We start from the raw sequence: 19,875 nt of genomic DNA, 5'->3' as shown, positions 1-19,875 counted from the left end.
GACCAGGCTGGTCTCGAACTCACAGAGATCCGCCTGCCTCTGCCTCCCGAGTGCTGGGATTAAAGGCGTGCGCCACCACCGCCCGGCTCCCCTCCTTTTTTGGAATCATGACTCACATCAGTCTTGGAGCTGTCAGAGTCACGTTTAAGAGGCTAAAGGGCAGGGGAGAAAACGACATTCAGCCAACAGAAGATGGCTTCAATCAAGCTCAGACCAAAGTCTAAGAAACCATGGAAGGAATTTAACATGTTTCAACGCAAGGAGCACACCTCAGCAAAGCACCTTTCACAGAAGGCGCCTAGTACTCAACTGTTGGCATAGTCAGTCACTTTTAGTTGATAAACTTTTCCATCCATCTTCACAAAAAGTTCAAGTGAAGATGGATTTGGGCCTCTGAGACACAGAAATGAAAAGCATTCACAAGTGGCATCCCTGGCCTGGGAACAGCCAGGGCCAGAACCAGCCCCATGTAATCAACACCATTGTTTTAATGACCTGATATTTATAAAAACTGAAAAAATAAAAGAAATTCAAAGGTTTTTTTTTTAATCTCAGTTCTGATAGTTAATAAGATAAATAAAATAAAATTAACCTCAACTAGTTTCAGCTTTACTCAGCCTTACGTTAATCAGTCTCAGGACTATAGCATTATGGTGATACCAAAAACATAAAATACCACATACCCTATTTCCGTTACTCTGCAGGGCTATCTCTGTAAGTGTTCTCAGGTGCATTATACTCTACCATCCAGCATGGAAGCAGACCATCATTTTCTTCTGTCATTTATGGGACCATAGGCAAGTAACCTGACCTCATGTAGCCTGGCCCTTTGTTAAAGGCTGAGATTTTACCAAGATGTAAGCATGTTAGTCTGGATGTCTGTGCCCCACCCCCACTTAACAAATCTGAACTAGAGAACAGCTGCCCAGGATCAGCTCTGCTAAAGTTTTAGGCACTGACTAAAATAGAAGTCAAGAGCCAGCAAGTCACCAGAAAGAGAGTGCTAGACAACATGTGAACCTCTTTCAAAGACTATAAAGTAAGGCACTACCCAAGGTATTTTCTCTTGGCTTGTAAAGGAAAGTTCTGAATCATTTCTCTACAGCCAAGTTTTCATAATCCTCTAGCATGCTGGTAAGAGACTCAAAGGATAAACTAGGTCACTCTATAAAATCCCCAAGGCCTACAACTGGAGTATAATCTCCGGATTAAAACCTGCTATAAACCCAGGAGCATTTGCTGATCCCAATACTATTACACCCCAAAAAGCAAAAAAGGAAAAAAAATCTGACCCATATTAACGGTTTTGGTCAAATGTTTTAGAAAATAAGCAACACTTCTCCCTGCCCTGCTACCAAATTCAGCAGACATTCCTTTGGCAAAAATCCCACTCCCACCATTCCAAACCAGTTTCTCCCTCTTTCCTCGGGTCCTGTACCTGGTAGACAAAGCAAATGGTAGGTGCTTGACAACCATACAGGAACTTGACATCAATGACGTGCAATTCTTCTAGGCGGATGTTAAAGGCCTTGAGCTCTTTGTTGTCTCTGTCCAAGGGAATGACCTTGAAAAGGCCATCGTAGAGTCGCAGGCCAATCATTCGGCACTCAGGGTCAATGATACCAATGATGCCAGTCTCTGAGGGGCGACCAATACGGTCCTGTGGGGGGAAAAACCCCTGGAATTAGGGAAGAAGCTCAGTAGTCAAAGCAGAAGATACTGGGTGGGTACAATGCTTTCCCAGGCAGATGAGAGCACCTGACATAGTTTGGTAGCCCAAACACCAACACATTTGTTTTTCCCATGAGTGGCTAGGTGAATTATTCACTTTTCCTTGGACTAGCTAGGCAATTCAAGCCATGTGGGCTTACTTGTTTCTCTCATTATAGTGCGATGCCCTGACATTTCACTGTTCATCACTGAAACCTGACAGCCCTACCAGAAAAATTGATCATCTTAAAGTAGCCACCTCACCTGGACATTGCCATGGGCTCTTGTAATGATGTCAATGCTTTCGCCATTCTGCTTATACTCCAGGATGCAGGCATTGTACTTAGCAGTCAAGATGAACAGCAGGTCTTTGTTCTCCCCCTGAAATCCAACATTTTAGGGTCAAAAGAAGGTCTTTCAAAAACAGGAACAACCTGCCCAGCCTTTTAAACATTCCTTAAGCATGCTATGCCTTTAAAGGACTTTCCAAAGCCTACTGTCCCTACCGAGAAAACACTCAGTGCGCCTGTTACAGGACAAAAGCTCACACAAGCCCTAAGGGAATGTACAAAAGGCCAGACTGAAGCTGGTAAACATCTAGTCCTTGCTATCACAGTTCTCCATCTCTTGGATCTGTAAACAAGAGGTTCTCACCTATTCTAACCTAAAATTCATCTTACTCGGTTCAAATTCTGAAAGAAAAAATGCAATGTTTCTCCCTCACCAAAGTATTTGGAGAGAAAAATCTGTAGTAACAATTAAATCTACAGTCGATCTGCAAAGTCTTACTACCTTGGTCCTCAAAAACACTGTTTTCACAATCGTTCTAGTTGTAATGGCGAAACTGTTAAGATAACCGGTTATGGCTGGGTGGTGGGAGGTAGAGGCGTGGTCAGAGCTCTGTGAGTTCAAGGTCAGCCTGGTCTGAAAAATCAAGTTCAAGGACAGCTAGGACTACAGAGAAACCCCGTCTCAAAAAAAAAAAAAAAAAAAAAAAGAAACCTCTCCTTATAGGAAACTTGCAAAAGAGTGCTTCTCTACTTAAGCCGTCACCCCAAAGAATAATATAAAACACACAACTAAAGGTTCTTTCATTGTCTGTCCCAACTAAGAACACTTACCTTGGGCCTGTAAAGCTCCATGACTGCAATCTTCCCATACATGCCCACTTCTTTGACTGGCCGAAGGCCTTCTGCAGTGACCACATAGATCTCTAATCTTGTGTTTTTAGCAATCAACAGGTTCAGATCTTCCGCAGAAGTAAAGTGTCCTGAAAGAAGAGAGCCTCTAACTTTGGAAACTGGAGGATGGGTCTTTCCAGTACCTCTTAAGGCTACCTAAGTACCTTGCCTCCTCACCAAACACAGCACCTCAATGTCTCACTTCACATTCAACAAAATACATCCTTAATTAGGCTTTAAAAAAAAATGTACCATATAATGGGCAACAGCCTGTCTCAACAGGTTATAAACACGAAAACCCTTCTGATGGTTCTGTTGGGGTTTCCTTTCTAAATTAGAACAGCAGACAGTAATTGAAGCTGATGGCTAAAAGGTGTGTCTCATTGAGTTCCCATCCAAAGCCTCCCAGAACCTTTGCAAGAAAGATAAAGAAAAACTCTCAGAGCTTTCTGTGTTGTCTACACACCCCTTTGCTTCCCAAGCAATCCACTCTTAGCTCTCTGAACAAGGAACTTTTGTTATGAAATCATGATTAGCATTTATATAAACACACGAGTTTGAGGACTGAACATTCAACGGGAAATATGAGTTGAGGATGAATATTCTTTGGTTGGGGGTGTGATTGCCCATCTAGAGCCATGCACACAAACAAGGCAGAGCCGGCACACTGGCTGGCCAACCAAACCTCGTTCTCCAGCAGCGCCCTCGAGTAAACAACCCCCCCCCCGAGGCAAAAGGGTGGGTCTGGAGAGGGCTGCTCACCCTTTTGAGGGGGGTGCAGAAATAACTCAAATTCCTCCACCTCCCGCACAACCACCGGAAAATTCTGATCCCAAGCCCCCATTATTATCTCCCCCTTTCCCCTGCCCACATGAGGCCAGTTTCGAGGCTCAATCAGCATGCACACCTCTCTGTCCCACCGGGCCTGGGCCGTTTCTCAAAGCTAAGTGACCTCCCATGAGCAAAAGGGACCCTCAAAAGCAGCTTGCATTGCCCAAATGGCGCGTGGTGAAACAGCTCCTTTAAGGCCGCGAGCTGAGAGGGACGTTCCGCGGCTACCAGCGCCTTCCATTCCCGGGGCCCAAGCCTTGCTCCTGCCGCCCCTGGGGCCGCCAGCCTCCCTAGGCCTGGGTTCCCTCCCTCGCCGGGGTCTCCGGCCAGGGCAGCCTCACCGGTCACACAGCCGTTCACTGCGGTAGGCTTCTGCGCCGTTACGACGTAGTTGTACGACATGTTGAGGCCTTGGGCTGGCCGGTGGGGAGCCTAGAGCAACTCTAGAGATATGGGCACGAGCGAAGAGACTGAGAACCCCCACCCTCACGCAGCCAACTCCGTGGCCGCTGCCTCCGCCCCTAGACACGTTGCAGGCCAGAGAGGCCGGGCGCGGAGGATCACGGGATGGCCTCACCTGGCCTCTTGGAGGACTTACGGAGCCCGAGGCGGCCAACCAAGCGACGTCCCGCCCCTGAGGCTCCGCCCTTTCCTTACCGCCAGGAGCAGCAGTCCCCGGATGAGAGCGACGGTTCGGGTACGCAGACGAGACCGGGTTCCGCTAGTCCGGGACGGTCCTTCGACACCCGCCGTGCACTCAGCCCGCCTGCTGGCTCCTTTCTCCAGTCCGCGCCCCTTCCTTCCTCAATTCTGCCTCTTTCCCTCCTCCATAGCTCCAGGAGTCCTCGGGGTTGTTTTCTCCCGTTTGAGACCGGAGGGGTTGCGGAGGACTAGAAAGGGAAGAGAGGTGACAAAGATCTGTGCACATCCCAGACTAGAGCCGCGCTTTCTTTTTGCTTAACTCTTCCAGCTCCTCCAGTTCCCTCGAATGCCCTCAACTGACTTTAGAACAACCATCCTGAAAGGGCCCTCTACCTAGATCACTTGCCGGCACTATTAGTTGTCCCTATTGCGAAACAAATTCCCAACGCAAACACAACGCCGGCATTTCATAGCAAGAGCCTTAATGACCCAGGTGGCCAGTGCAGTCAGCTCTGCAGATCTAGGCCCCAGGCTTTATCAGACAACCTCCACTTCCCCACCCCCACAAGGAGCAGCAAACGAGGCCAGAAGCATCTGCAAAATGCCAGTGAGGATCAAACTATTTTATAGGTGAAGCTGAGACCTAAGGAGATCAGTTTAACTAAAAGTCTCTCTAGTAAGTTGAGGCAGAGATGGGTGGAGCTAGGTCTAACTGGAGTGATTTATACCTCCGATTTCCCTAGCTCGGACTCTGCCTGACTGAGAACTGGATGACCAGTAGGAACATTAATTAGGCTTTGTAATAAGACTAGATGTGGGCTCAAGACCTGCCTTTTACCAGTACAATCTTTGACAATTCACTAGAGCTTTCAGTGGGTGTTCCCAAAGTAAAATAAGGTCACAAGGCTGGCTTGATCCTGGTGTGGCCAGCCAGCAAGGTGAAGATCTTTGTACATCTTTACCGTTAGTGATAGCCATGTAAGATATGACACTATCTGTGGGTAACTTTGCTCCTTGATGAGGGAGTGGGTGCTGCTCCCAGGCAGAGTGGCAACCCTGTGCCCAACATGAGTTGATCTGCCTTTGGGCCAAGTGTGGGTGTGAACCTTGGCCAGGCCCACGCTGCTCTCCATCCCTAGCCCATGTATTAGAGTTTGGACTTGGATCAAAGTCTGAGGCAGCTCCCTAATTCCTAAGGCACTGGAAGCATGATTGTGCCAGTTGACTGCCAGGGCCTTCCACAGCTCAAGTCCTTCCTGCCGCTGCAGGTGCTGCCACTGCCTCCACCTGAGACCAGTTAGCACTCAATTGGCCACCCTCCCGCAGCTCAGAGCAGAAGTGTGAGCTCTGCTGTTTCAGAGCCTCCCAACCATGGTGAGTCCTGTGAGGGGGGGGGCGGCGGTTTACAGTAGGAGAACCATGGGGATCCTCTCTCTGGGCACCCTGAATCTCCCTATTCCCCAACTGAGATGCTGCTGTCTGCTGGGGTTCAGAAGTCAAGAGTTTCAGTTTGTATCTCCAGGCTTGATCCCCGTTCCCCTTCCTGCAGGCCACTGGGCTAAGCCAGGTCTGAGGCTGGCCTGAGGCACTCTGAAACCCCTACAGCTAGGATCTCAGGCAAGCATTTAGATCAGAACAAGTTACTTGCTGTCATAAGTTGCCTTACTAGTGGGGTGGGGGGGAAGCGGGAAGAACAATCTGGTGCCTGCTCCTCAGCCCAGGCATGTGTGGGCTGCTCCCAGAGCAGAGAAATGCTATATGGGAGGCTCACAATGCCCCTGGGCTCAGTTTTAAAAGTGATCTTCAGCAGATTTGGGTTCAGATTTCAGCCTCACCCCCATCACCTGTGTTACTACTATGCAGAAGGCTTGCCCTCTCTGAGCCTCTCCTCTCCCCCACCCCCATCTGCAGTGTGGCTGATTAAGACCTGCTACCACGTTGCTGTGTGTGTGGCTCAGACTAGAATCTTAGTGGCCTCACATCGTACCTCCCCTTTCTTACTTTTCCTTCCCTGGTGTTACCGAGAAACAGGAATGGCTCTAGTGCAGGGATGATTGGGACTCTCTGGAAGGGCGGTGGTGCTGGGGACTAGGCTTGGAGTTGATACAATACACAACTTTACAGGATGCAGCGGGTCCTCCTTCCCAACACTGTGCCTTTCTTAGGAGAGCTCTGGCACCCTGTGTCTGGGAAAGCAGCAGGCGGTTGAGATGAAGCGGGCAGCTCCAGGCCCTTGCCGGCTGTGTAACTTTCAGCACCATCGTTTGTTGTGCTTCAGGCTCCTCTTTGTGCTCATCTTTCTTCCAAGTGGTCATTGGAAGAAATTCAACTGCACATGTTACTAAAAACTTCGAAATAGTCTGGCTCTTAATGCCTAAGAAATGGAGCCCATCTTATTCTGCTTGCTCCCTATTGACCCGGACTACTGCCCTCACCCTTAAGCAGGTGCTAAGGCCTGGGCCCTTGTTAATTGGAGGAAAGCTTGGCAGGGGACGTCAGTGTTGCATTTTGCAACTGGGTAGTGGCAGGTTCAGGAAGGAGGCAGGAAGTGCACTTTGCAGGGACCTGGCCAGCTGCAGACCAGTAGGTGGCACCAGCAGTCTCCTCAGGCTCCACTTTGAGTTCCACTCTTCCTGTGCCTCCGAGGACAAAGGCAGGGCGCTGCGTCCCAACCCCAAAGCCGTTGTTTAGCTAGCTCCAGCTTTTCAAAGCCTCTTCACAAAAGGGACTATAGGTCCTTTTCAATGAGCTTTTTCCTTACCGCTGGTCCAAGCTCTACTCCAGTAAACCGCTGTTTCACAGCGGAAGACTTGAGCCCAGAACAGATGTGTCCTCCCTGAGTTCTCATAGCTAATGACAGGCAGGAGTGGACTTTGATACCAAGTCCCAGTGACTGTAGAGTCTGAGCTCCCAACTACCCTAGTCCCACATCGCTCCCTTCTGGCTGCACTCCCTGTAAAGACTCAGTCTCTGGAGTTCTTAGGCCAGCCTTTAACCTCCCTCCTAAGCATGCCCTAACTTATCACAGGGTAACTGCCCTGTCAGGGAGAAAGACATTCTAAAGAGAGACAGTTGCACACCCCTCCCCCAACTATTAGATAGCAGACTGTTAAAACAATACTCTCCCCCCCAGAAATTGGAATTTTCCCAGGAATCTCATGCTGGGGAATGATAGAGACTGAAGCCCTGGTGCTAGTCATGAGAAACTGCCAGGAAGAGATCTCACACAGTTCTGACAACGTTTCAGATCACCTTGCCAGAAAAACAAGAGCAGAGAGTGAGGGGTCAGTGATGGGCAGACCCATACCTTGATCAGGAGTGGCTAGGCTTTTTGTTTAAGGGTTGTTTGTTGTTGTTCTTTGTGGGGTTTTGTTTGTTTTGTTATTTTTTCCAACAGGGTTACTCTTTGTAGACCTTGTAGTGCTGAGACTCACTCTGTAGACCAGGCGGACCTCGAGATCCACCTGCCTCTGCCTCCTAAGTGTTGGGGTTAAAGGTGTGCACCAACACCACCAGTTTTGTTTCAGTTGTTATGTGACTGGGATACATGGGTCTCCTGTAACTCAGGCTGGCCTCAAACTTTGTACTTTGTTAGCTGATGCTAACCTTGAACTCTCAACCCTCCAGCCCGAGGATCACAGGCACGTGCTACCACACCCAGCTAGAACTGCTAGAGTATTCATACCTCTTGATCTCTCTTGAAGTCAGTCCCCTGAGGACAGACTCGGAGAGGGGGAGTCACTAGACTTTCTTTGCTCCTCTTCCCAGCGAGTGCACATTGTCTAAATCTCCTTTCTCTGCTCTTTACCGCTGTTTCTTTAATTGTCCTATTGAGGACTTGTAGCTGCGTCTAGTTAGGGCTAGCGGAGCTGAGGCTCTGACCCGAATCACTCCTTTAACAAGATTCCTCCTGTGCTTTGTGAGGTCTCTGCCTACCTCTTCCTGCCAGCCCCATGTTGCTTGGGTCACGCTGATGCTTCTTGGAGCCACTGGTCTATCATACACCTCCATGTCTTGGCTTATGCTTCCTTTTGCCCAGAGTAGCCCCCACCCCTCGTCCCAATGCTTACTACATATTTCCTACTTATTCTTCATAAAGAATTCCTGGGTCCCTTCAGGAGATTGAGGTCCCTTTCTTCTGTGCTGCCATGCACATATGTATCGCTCTCACATAGCATGTAAAAATGATACTCGTGGGGCTGGAGAGATGGCTCAGCGGTTGAGAGCACTGACTGTTCTTCCAGAGGTCATGAGTTCAATTCACAGCAACCACACGGTGGCTCACAACCATCTGTAATGAGATATGGTGCCCTCTTCTGGCCTGCAGGTATACATGCAGACAGAACACTGTATATATAATAAATAAATAAATCTTTAAAAAAAAATGATACTCGTGATCCCATGGAGGGCAGGAATAGCATTCTGCTCTCTGAATATGCAGGGCCTAGCACTGGGCACTGCCACGCTGCATGAGAGATCCAGATGGAACATGTAAAGCCTAATTGTAGCTTCTGATGGCTGAGGGCCTGCTCATGCCCTTCCTCCATCACAGGAGTCTCAGCCTAAAACTTACCTCCTCCTCTGACAGAAACAGGCAGGGCCCCAACTTCATTATTTTTTCCTGGTGAAGACATAAACTCCCCCAATTGCTTTTCATTGACACTGTTTCTCGGGATAGACAGAAACCATGGTACAAAAGGCTTATAAATTAGGCACTGGATAAAAAGTTGAAAGTTGAGAAGTCACAGGCATATCCACCTGGTAACAAAACAATGCAAGGTATACTGTGTCCTCGGAATCCCTCAGCGACTTCTGTAATTCCTTTCCCCCAACATGAGATTCCCGCGGAAATGTAGCGCAGCATTGTAGCTGGGCAGGATGAGGGTCCCTGCTGACCACACTCTGAACTTCCTCTTGCTCTCCTCCACAGACCTCCAAAAAGCTGGTGAACTCGGTGGAATTGTGTGCTGATGATGCCCTTGCTGGGTTAGTGGCCTGTAATCCTAACCTGCAGCTCCTGCAAGGGCACCGTGTGGCCCTGCGTTCTGACCTGGACAGCCTCAAAGGCCGGGTGGCACTTCTTTCAGGTGGAGGTTCAGGCCATGAGCCTGCCCATGCTGGTGAGTATCTTGTGTTGATTGTGAGGGTTACAGGCCAGAGCAGAGTAGGGATCCTGGGAGATTCTCTGTGCTAGTATGAGGTGCCAGACAGACAATGCTGAGGCCAGAGTTAGGAATGTGCCCAGTTTCCATCCTCCCACTCCTGGCTGCCCCAAGGTCAGTCACAGCCTGTCTTTGCATCTAAATTGTTACAGCTCTAGAAATGCAGGGTTGAGCCAGATAATCTGTGAGACGCTCCCAGCCTAAGAAGTTGGTGATTGCAAAAGTCTTCCTTGCCTTTTTTTCCAATCCTGCTGACCCAGCACCTCCATGAAACTTCCCTGACTCTGCCAGCCCAAAGCAGGATCCATCAGCATCTCTACCATGTCTTTTCCTACCCTTGAACCATCCTAGTTGACTTCCTGTTTGGTGCCAGGGATATGAGCCTCGTTAGGAGCCTTCCCCAGGGCTCAGACCTTGTGTCATCTGCACCTTTCCGGTCCGTCTCAGTATTCCGTCTATTCATCCAGCACGTATTAGTGAGCCTGCCGTACAGCCGGCCCTATGCAGAGCACACCTGGTGTACCTGCCATACAGCTGGCCCTATGCAGAGCACACCTGGGAGTCAGCAAGACCCTGCCCCTGTGAAACTTTAATGGCCCACTCCAGGAAGACAGATGTGAGTAAGAGCAGTTCGGAGAGCCTTAAGGGATTTAACATACAATAGAATGTACAATGAGGGGCAGGAGCGATGACTCAGTGCTTAAAAGCACTTGTTACTCTTGCAGAAGACCCGGGTTCAGTTCCCAGCATCCACATATCAGCTCACAACCATCTGTAACCAGTTTCAGGGGACCCTCTGCCCTCTTATGACCTCCATGGGGACTAGGCTCACACGTGGTACATACACACACATACACACACTTGCAAAATACTCAGGAAATCTTTTTTCAAAAGCTTTATGTAAAAAGAACAGGAGGAAGACCAGAAAATGGTGGAAGAGGACAGAGTTCTTTAAGGTTGGAAGTCAGGGGAACCCTCCAAGATGACTCCTATGGAAGGGTTAGCCATAGCACAAGCACACAGTAGGAGCTCAGAATGCGGGAAGCCCCAGGAATAACAGGTGTAAATGCTACCCAGTAGCCTTACCTCTCTCCATCTCCAGGTTTTATCGGGAAGGGAATGCTGACCGGAGTCATTGTAGGATCCGTGTTTGCTTCTCCAGCTGTGGGCAGCATCCTGGCAGCCATTAGAGCTGTGGCCCAGGCAGGCACAGGTCAGGTTTGCATATTGGAGAAAATGCTGTGGATGGGCACTGTGGGGTGGCTGAGGGCAAGGCTAACAGTACCACATTACTGCTCCTGCAGCGGGTACCCTCCTCATCGTGAAGAACTACACTGGGGATCGCCTCAACTTTGGATTTGCCATGGAGCAGGCCAGGGCCGAGGGCATCTCTGTGGAGATGGTGGTGATCGGGGATGACAGTGCCTTCACTGTTCTGAAGAAGGCCGGCCGGCGTGGCCTGTGTGGCACCGTGCTTATCCACAAGGTTAGCCTCCAAACCCTGGCACCCCGAGGCACCAGTCATTTCTTTACCCTGACCTACCAAGTCCCCACCATTGTCTCAGCCATTAAGTCTAGATAGAATGAGGCATTCTCACAGACCAGTTCCCTTTCCTTCCTCCTCCCTCTCCTAATCAGTTGCCCCTCCCTCACACGTCTCCCGGTGCAGCAGGGATCCTCCTCATACCCTGTCCTTCACTTTGCATCACGGCTTTTACCTTCCCACTGGGCTCCCGTATCTGCGTACTGCACTCCTGCCTTGCCAGTCTGTTGCCCACACTATCCCCGGGGTGTCTTTTTAAAATGCATATTGGTCAGCGCTCAGAAGGCTAAGACTGGAAGATTTTAAACTTGAGGCTAGCTTAGACAACATAGTGAGACCGTGTGTCAAAACAACAACAAAAGTGTGTATTGTGCCCAATTTTCATCTCACTGAGAGCATCTTGGATTCCCATAGTCAACTCAAACCCCTTGGTTGGGGGTGCCCACTACACTCCTTTTATTTATTTGAGGCTAGAGAGGTGGTTCAGCAGTTAGGAGCATTGGCTGCTCTTGCAGAGGACCTGGGATTCGTTGCCATCACATGGTAGGTCACAACTATAACTCCAGTTCCAGGGGAGGCCAGAAGAGGGTATTGGATCTCTTAGAACTGGAGTTACAGACAGTTGTGAGCTGCCATGTGGGTGCTGGGAACTGAACCTAGATTCTCTGAAAGAGCAGCAAGTACTTTTAACCACTGAGCTACCTCCCTAGCCATTCATCACCACACTCCTGTCCCACCTCATCAGTCCTGACTTCACTGCCCAGCACCCCTTCTTTCCCCGTATGCTCCATAAACACAGGGCCCTCCCTGTATCTGTTGAGTTGGAGCTCACCTCTGTGGCTTTATGTACGCCATATCTATCCCTGCAAAATCTTTTATTTGGTCAGCCTTCTGTGTCCTGGCTCAGTCCTGACATGTTCCATGTGGTCCTCTTCCTGATCTCAGCACCCTGAGCTACTGAGAAGCCTTTCTCAGAGTTCTCTCAGCCTCCTGATCCATGTGCCGTCTTGAGCTCACTTTAAATGTGTGTCCCTGCTTCTCTTCTTCAGACTCCGAGATCCTTGAAAGCAAGCCTGTGATTCAGTCTTCCTCTTTTCTTTCCAGCTCAGTAGATTGTTGGTGAACCGAGTAGGATGGTGGATGAATGAATGGGATAAGTAAATGGAGCTAAAGTGTGCGCTCTGGACGAAGGAGATCTAGGAATCGGGAAACTGATCAGCAACAGCTGTGTGACACTGACCTGAACAAATCACCTGCCTTATCTAGGATCATTTCTCATTCTGGCTCCACTAGACTGGAGTGGGGGGAAGGAGGGAGGGAGAGAGAGAATGACAATATGTGTATGTGTTTTGCTGGGAATGTGCTTTATGCACGCCAGGCAAACCTACCATGGATCCACACCCTCTTCCCCAAACAGAAACTCTTGAAGACTCCCAGCAGCTATGCTGTAAATAAGGAGAGGACGTTCTTCTACCCTAAATGTGCTGGACCACATTTAGTGTAGAAATCCTGAGATTCTCCCTCCCAACAAGAAAATTCTTCCCAGCCTCTCTTCTGCTCCCCGTGATCCAGTGACTCTCCACCCACCATCCTTGTTCTCTTTCTCTCTGGGCGGCTACAGGTGGCAGGTGCTCTGGCTGAGGAAGGTGTGGGGCTGGAGGAGATCGCAAAGCGGGTGAGCCTGGTCGCCAAGGCCATGGGTGAGTACCAGCTCCAAGGATGTGGCAGACCTGGGGATTCAGAGCAGGCTCCTACCAGCTATACCAGAAGCCTTCCTGTGTTTCCCTAGAGGCTGGGGGGAAGGTCCCCTGTGGAGGCCCTGGAGCCTGGAAGCCATAGGTACCAGAGTTTGGACTCTCTTCATCCCTAAGATGAAGAGTTGGGCAGCCTGCTCAGAGAACAGGATGCCTATGGGCTAGGCTTCCATGGCATTGCAGCTGCCATCCTGACACCTGCTGCCAACAGGCTTCATTCTCCCTAGGCACCCTGGGGGTGAGCTTGTCCTCCTGCAGTGTCCCTGGCTCCAAACCCACCTTTGAGCTCGCAGCTGACGAAGTGGAACTAGGCCTGGGTAAGCCTATAGCGACTGTGCCCCAGCCATTCCTTTTCTTTGCCTTGAGTTCTGCCCACCTTTAAGGTCCTGGAGTTGTCTGCCTGATCCTCCCCGCTTACTTAGTGTCTCCCAGGAGGTCTCCGGATTCATCGGTGGGCACTTAAGGCACAACCTAGACAACCTCCCTGACTTCTCTCCACTTTGCCATCTGTGCCCAGGCTCTGAACACATAGAGCACCATGTTCCTCCTACCTCACTTCCCCCACATCATCCCATGTACTCCTCCTCAAGCCCCAGTGTATAACCCTATTGGTCCAAAGGACACCTTGTCTGTCACTGACATGTTCAACTTCTGCCCGTGGGTTTCTAATACAATAGGCTCTGCAGCCACACCATGTGTTGTCCTGTTTTTCATTATTCTTTCCTTTTCTACCCACTGTCCACACTCGTTGTACCCAGCCTTGTATTGAACACTTTGTGTGTCATTAATGAAAGCATCTAGCCAGCCAGTAACGGCCACATCTCTCCACAGGGATTCATGGGGAAGCTGGTGTTCAGCGAGTAAAGGTAAATAGATTCCTTGTTCAGCCCAGCCCAGTCCTAAGGTCTCCCAGAAACACTCACTCCTGCTTCTTCTGACAGATGGCACCTGCTGAAAAGATTGTCACTCTCATGCTTGACCACATGACAAACACCTCCAATGTATCCCATGTGCCTGTACAGTCAGGTGAGTAGCCTTCAGTCCCCAGTCTCGAGCCCCTCCTGCCCCTCTGCACAGGCCACCAAAAGTCTTACTGAGGTGTCATCAATTGTCCACAGGCTCTTCGGTGGTGCTGATAGTCAACAATCTGGGTGGCCTGTCTTTCCTGGAACTGGGCATCATAGCTGATGCTGCCGTACGCTTGCTGGGTGAGCCCACACTACAAGAGGACCTGTAGCCTTTTTTTTTTTTAATTTTGTTTTGTTTTGATTTTTGAAACAGTGTCTCACTAGGTAGCCCTGGCTGGCCTGAACTCACTGTGTAGACCAGACTGGCCTTAAACTCACAGATATCCTCCTGCTTCTGTGTCCATGCCTGGCTCCCTTAACTCTTTGAACCTGGTTTGAACCTAGGTGTAAGATAAGCAGCTGAGGCAGTGTCCTATCATGGCCCAGAACATCAGCTGAGCAATCACGAGCTTGAGTTAAATTGTTACTTTTGCCAGCTGCTGAGGTCCTGAGTGTGGGAGTAATAATAGCAACACCTGCAGTATAGGAGGGTTATGAGGATTAAATGAGACTAAGTATATGTAGGATGTCTGGTGCCTGCTAAGAACTCACTAAATGAGAACTGTTATTTATCAGTCCCTCGGGAGGGCTATCTCCAAGGAATGTGGTAATGGGCTGTCACTGAGGGATGCTTTGAGGAAATGAGGTCATTTCCCTGCTCATCACAGGCCTTGGCCTGCAAGGCCCTTGTTTTGCTGTTTGGTTTCTTTTTAAGATGCTCTGTGGTAGTTCCCTTTCCCACTTACAGGCTTCTGTGCTTGGCATTGCAGAGAGCCGTGGAGTGAAGGTCGCCCGTGCCCTGGTGGGTACCTTCATGTCAGCACTAGAGATGTCTGGTGTTTCCCTTACCCTGCTGCTTGTGGATGACCCCCTGCTGAAGCTGATAGGTAAGAGAGACCTGGAGCCTACAGACATTGCTAGAAAGAACATCATCCATCCTCAGGCTCTAGCATAGAGACCGCATTAAGGCCAATGCTGACAGTCTGGTTCTAGACCTGTAAAGATGCTCTTTCTGGCTTTTTGCCTTCACCTCTCACTCAACTCCGTAAATTTGGTATTGGTGTCTTCCTCACATCTGCCTTACCCTCTCCCCAGGAAATGCCCACCCCCCTACACTCAGTATGCAACAGATACTCGGTATAGTCTCACTGATTTAGGCTACCTTCTTACAGACAGCTGAGGGAACCAGTCTTCAGGGCCAGGTGGGAAGTCCAGCCCCTACCTGATCTTGTCTGAACAAGTTATATGGCTGCCTCTAGATGCTGAAACTACTGCAACAGCCTGGCCTCACATGGCCAAGATGTCTGTGACTGGGCGGAAGCGGACCCGAGAAGCTCCCACAGAGCCTCCAGAGACCCCTGAGGCCACTGCAGCAGGAGGTACTGGGCCCTGCTGATGGAGAGCCAAGAGTCCTTGTGGTCAGGACTTTGGCTTGAGCACCAAAGGGTGGGGTATATAGGGACCTCGGTACCCATACCTCCCACACTGGTCAGGTTTGGCTGTGAGAAGGTCCAGCAAGGCCTCTGCATACTGCCCTCCCTTTCTAGGTGGAGCAGCAAAGCAGATGACGCTTGTGCTGGAGCGGGTGTGCACCACCCTGATCGGACTGGAGGAGCACCTGAATGCTCTGGACAGGGCTGCTGGTGACGGGGATTGTGGCATTACTCATAGCCGTGCTGCCAAAGGTTAGCCTCTATGGGATGCTCAGGGGCTAATATGGCATACTATCTCTTACTGGACATTTCATGAGTCAGTTTCTAGAACATTAAGGGGCTTTCATGGAGCTGCTACCTTCCTTTACCAAGGGGCATTTGGCACCTCGCAGCTTGTTTTCCCAAAAGAAAGGAGTTTCCCACACTACAAATGGGAAAGTGATCTGTTCTGCTGCCCTCAGCATTCTCAGATGCCCACGTCACCAAAAGCCCTTGTTCAGCCATTTAAGAAAGATGCATTCAGCTTGGCAGTGGTGATGTGTGCCTTTAATTCCAGCACTCTGGAGGCAGGGGCAGGCAGATCTGAGTTCGAGACCATTCTGGTCTACAGAGTGAGTTCCAGGACAGCCAGGGCTACACCAAAAACCCTATCTCAAAAAAACGATAGATAGATAGATAGATAGATAGATAGATAGATAGATAGATAGATAACATAACCACAGATAGACAGATACAGAAGGTAGGTAGGAAGGTAGGTAGGTGCATTCAGCACCATTTAAGGAAGCTAAGCACTATTCCTGTCTCCATGGTTACAAAAATGCAAAGTCACGCAATGGTGGCTCATGAGGATTTCCAGGTCAACCAAGAGTAATGGGAAAGAGAAGAGAAAAAGGAAAGGCAGAAAGCACATCTCTCAGTAAAGAAGACCAATCAGGAAAACACTAGCAGAGACCAGGGAGAGAAAAGGAAGTGACAGCACCTCTGAAGGGCCACCTGTCTTTCTGCCTGCAGCCATCCAGGGCTGGGTAAAGGAGGGCCCAGCTCTAGCTAGCCCTGCCCAGGTGCTCTCCAAGCTGTCTGTCCTGCTGCTGGAGAAGATGGGAGGCTCATCTGGCGCGGTGAGTAGAAGCAGGCTCTGGAAAGGCAGGCGCATGCAGAGGGATGCAGGTTTGGCTGAGTGCTGGCCAGCTCTATGTACTCAGCATTCTGGTCCTCCTCAGCTCTATGGCCTGTTCCTGACTGCAGCTGCCCAGGCTCTCAAAGCCAAGACTGATCTCCCAGCGTGGTCTGCTGCCATGGATGCCGGCCTGGAGGCCATGCAGAAGTGAGCCAGAGCCCTGTTTCTTAACCCCAGGGGTGTGTTGGGGAGGTAGTTGACAGCTGCTACCTTCTCCCAGCCAGACCCTATCTTCACACCAAAGTAACCTCTTTGTTCATTCTTTCAGGTATGGAAAGGCTGCACCAGGAGATAGGACAATGGTGTGTACTCAGGGTGTGGCTCCCCTTGCTCCTTTTAAGCCTACAAGCCCTAAAGCTATCTTCAGTAGCAGGGCTTCTTCTCAACCTCCCTCTCTCTGACCTTGTCCAGCTGGATTCTCTGTGGGCAGCAGGACAGGAGCTGCAAGCCTGGAAGAAGCCAGGAGCCAGTCTTCTCCCAGTGCTGACTAAAGCAGTCAAGGTGAGTGAGGCTCGACTGGACAACCAAGGAGCTGCCAAGTAAAGGGTCTTTTCCACCTTGATTTCCACCTGTATAAAATAAGGGCGATGGGGCTGGAGAGATGGCTCAATGTTTAAGAGCACCGGCTGCTCTTCCAGAGGTTCTGAGTTCAATTCCCAGCAACCACATGGTGGCTCACAACCATCTGTAATGAAATCTGGCACCCTCTGGCATGTGGACATACATGGAGGTAGAATGTTGTATACATAATAAATAAATAAATCTTTAAAAAAAAAAATAAGGGCGAACAACCTATCTCAGAAAGTGTTATATGGCTAGGGAGATACACTGAGCCTAGCCTAGTGCCTGGGCTGAGGCTCTGCAAATAGCGGCCCCATTCCTTGCTAGAAGTAGATGAAAGGTAACCTTTCCACTGAGCGATGGTACAGAGGTTTCTGACAGAACAGGACAAAGGGTCCAGGATTAGATTTTCAGGGCCCAGTGGGAAAGGAAAGGCCTACTGTCATGTACTTAAGCCTACTCCCACCTTCCTCAGAGTGCTGAAGCAGCAGCCGAGGCCACCAAGAACATGGAAGCTGGCGCTGGAAGAGCTAGTTACATCAGCTCTGCACGACTAGATCAGCCAGACCCTGGAGCAGTGGCAGTTGCCGCCATCTTCCGCGCCATCCTGGAAGTCTTGCAGACGCAGGGAGCATAACTGCCTTTTTCCTCCTCAGCTCCTCTCCCTGTTTACTTCCTCTTGCCTTCAGATGGTCACCTTATCCCTCACTCACCCTAGCACCCATCCTCTGCCACCCCTCCAGAACTGTTCTGTGAACAGTAAGTGGCTGGCTGGGTGGATCATGTGCCCTGCCAACACTGCTCTTCCTCTTCAGGAAAAGGCGTCCCTCAGGTCATGTTCTCCCCACCCCATCCAGCTCTGAATGTCAGTGATAAGGCTTTTCCTGAGTACAACATGATCTCTAACTGGGTGTACCTATTTGGTTTCAATACTCCAGGCCTCATCCTCTGGAAGGCCTCTAACACCCAGTCAGTGTGTGAAAGAAAACTAATAAAACCCATTGAAGCCACAAGCTGCTGCCATCATCTTTGGGACTTTAGCCCTGGTTACCGTGGCCATGACCCATCTCTTGGCAAGCAGTTCATCAGCTGTGCTCCAGACAATTTCTGCTCAGCTGGGCTGGTTCCATAGGGACTCCCCTTTCCTGTCCCAGCACACACCATACCAATGCACACCAGATTGGCACAAAGGCTTGTCTCTGTACCAGATCTACAACTGATTCTTCAGAAATTACATGGGGCCGGGCGATGGTGGCGCACGCCTTTAATCCCAGCACTCGGGAGGCAGAGGCAGGCGGATCTCTGTGAGTTCGAGACCAGCTGGTCTACAGAGCTAGTTCCAGGGCAGGCTCCAAAGCCACAGAGAAACCCTGTCTCGGAAAAAAAAACAAAACAAAACAGAAATTACATGGGCATTGGGTTCCCCAGAAGAAAATGGACTCACTGTGTTTGAGGCTCTGTAATAGTTCAGAAGCTACAGTCATACCAGCCCCAAGGTCTCTCTAGAGCAATGGTTCTCAACCTTCTTAATGCTGTGACCCTTTAATTACAGTTCCTCATGTTGTAGTGACCCCAACCATAAATTATTTTCTAATTTTGCTGTTGTTATCATAATTAAATATTTTTGGAGTTAGTGGTTTTTCAAAAGGGTCACAACCCACTGCTCTAGAGCAGTCATTGCCTACACCCCGACCAGGTGAAAGACTGCTGCCTGTGATAGCATACGCAGTTCACCACAGGCATGACATCCTCAGTGTAGAGGTGATTCCAGGCACTGGCAGGTCATATCTATGGAAAGTCTGGCTCTGTTTTATGTCAGCTATGGGAACTCATGCCCATGTTTGGCCAGTTGAGATCTGTAAAATTCAATGATACCCACCTCAGGCCAGCAAGATGGCTCAGTGGGTAGAAGCATGAAGGCCAAACAACTTGAATTTGGTCACCAGATCCCATTAGGCGGCAGGAGATAACGTCGTCTTCTGGCCTGCACACGTTCTGTGCATGAGCATGGCTGCACATGGCAATGGTAGCCATCCCACAAGGATGTGAAGACTCGGGTGAGGATTAGGGTCCTGGGCAGCCTGGTGTTCTAGCGCTGTCACAAGAACAGGTCATACCAGCCCCAGTGCCTGCACTGGCGTCAAGCACATGCCCCTCCTGTGTCACCATCTCTACAGTCACACTAAGAAAGGGACCCCATCATCTGTGTTCTCAGATTAGACCCTCTGGGCCTAGGGTCTTCTGTCAGCCTGCTCCATCAGAAGTCCCTGGCAACAAAGCTGGTTATCAGCATGCACAGATATATGTACCCGGCAGAGAGGACTTGTGGGTCCCAACTCTGCCATCACCCAGCAGAGTGACAGTAGATCATTCTTCTTGCCTGTCCACCTCCACTCCTTTTTGAATCTCATTTTCCAGACTTTAAGGCAGGGAACACTCCTTTCATTAGGAGTATATACCCTAAAGCCATTCATTATGAAGGACACCCACCCAAATTTAAGTAACATGCATTCCAGAAATACAATCATGGATCTCTGGTTGGCCCTTCTTATATCTGTAAGGGTCAAGCCTGTCCTGAGGCCTTGGTAAATTGCCAAAACTCTCAGTTGAATACATTGTCGCACCAGCAAAGGCTTCTGTGTTTCAACAGAACTCCTATGTTTGAAACTTTATTTCTAATGTGATGGGATTAAGAGGTGGGGCCTTGAACCCAGCCTGGTAGCAACCCTTTAGTCCAAGCACTCTTTTTTTTTGTTTTTGTTTTTTGTTTTTTTTTTTGTTTGTTTGTTTTTTCGAGACAGGGTTTCTCTGTGG

General features: G+C 49.7%; 2 protein-coding genes and 1 long non-coding RNA gene across 9 annotated transcripts in view; 1 reads left to right on the top strand and 2 right to left on the bottom strand.

Annotated features, from left to right (window-relative positions):
* Ddb1 (damage specific DNA binding protein 1) overlaps positions 1–4,258 on the bottom strand; it is a 27,825-nt gene extending 23,567 nt beyond the window's left edge. Inside the window, exons 1-4 of one of the 2 annotated variants that reach the window (XM_005369643.2) lie at positions 4,064–4,258; positions 2,832–2,980; positions 1,975–2,091; positions 1,439–1,678 (exon numbers count right to left, since the gene is read on the bottom strand). In XM_005369643.2, the coding sequence (XP_005369700.1) occupies positions 1,439–1,678; positions 1,975–2,091; positions 2,832–2,980; positions 4,064–4,124 (567 nt within the window). In that variant the 5' untranslated portion in view covers positions 4,125–4,258. The remainder of the gene's footprint in view (positions 1–1,438; positions 1,679–1,974; positions 2,092–2,831; positions 2,981–4,063) is intronic. The other variant, XM_005369644.2, reaches the window with a different exon arrangement.
* Positions 4,259–4,383: 125 nt separating this feature from the next.
* Tkfc (triokinase and FMN cyclase) lies at positions 4,384–18,071 on the top strand. Of its 6 annotated transcripts, none has more exons than XM_005369642.3 (18): positions 4,384–4,419; positions 5,633–5,738; positions 9,295–9,484; positions 10,629–10,739; positions 10,831–11,012; positions 12,691–12,769; positions 13,051–13,140; positions 13,655–13,689; positions 13,765–13,849; positions 13,942–14,031; positions 14,661–14,777; positions 15,150–15,269; positions 15,438–15,575; positions 16,335–16,441; positions 16,544–16,647; positions 16,769–16,802; positions 16,912–17,001; positions 17,537–18,071. In XM_005369642.3, the coding sequence occupies exons 2-18, from the start codon at positions 5,736–5,738 to the stop codon at positions 17,696–17,698; spliced, it is 1,737 nt and encodes a 578-aa protein (XP_005369699.1). In that variant the 5' UTR covers positions 4,384–4,419; positions 5,633–5,735; the 3' UTR covers positions 17,699–18,071. The 6 variants fall into 6 exon arrangements, with proteins under 6 accessions (XP_005369699.1, XP_026633123.1, XP_026633125.1 ...); XM_026777322.1 differs by lacking the exon at positions 4,384–4,419 and adding an exon at positions 4,429–4,629; XM_026777324.1 differs by lacking the exon at positions 4,384–4,419 and adding an exon at positions 4,637–4,971.
* A 231-nt stretch (positions 18,072–18,302) lies between these two features.
* LOC113455515 overlaps positions 18,303–19,875 on the bottom strand; it is a 20,942-nt gene continuing 19,369 nt past the window's right edge. The window contains exon 3 of the long non-coding RNA XR_003376606.1: positions 18,303–18,337. This is a non-coding gene — a long non-coding RNA (uncharacterized LOC113455515). The remainder of the gene's footprint in view (positions 18,338–19,875) is intronic.

This window comes from Microtus ochrogaster, unplaced genomic scaffold (assembly GCF_000317375.1).
Source record: "Microtus ochrogaster isolate Prairie Vole_2 unplaced genomic scaffold, MicOch1.0 UNK56, whole genome shotgun sequence".
Classification (NCBI taxonomy): Eukaryota; Metazoa; Chordata; class Mammalia; order Rodentia; family Cricetidae; genus Microtus; species Microtus ochrogaster.
This window is presented reverse-complemented; position numbering and strand designations above follow the sequence as displayed.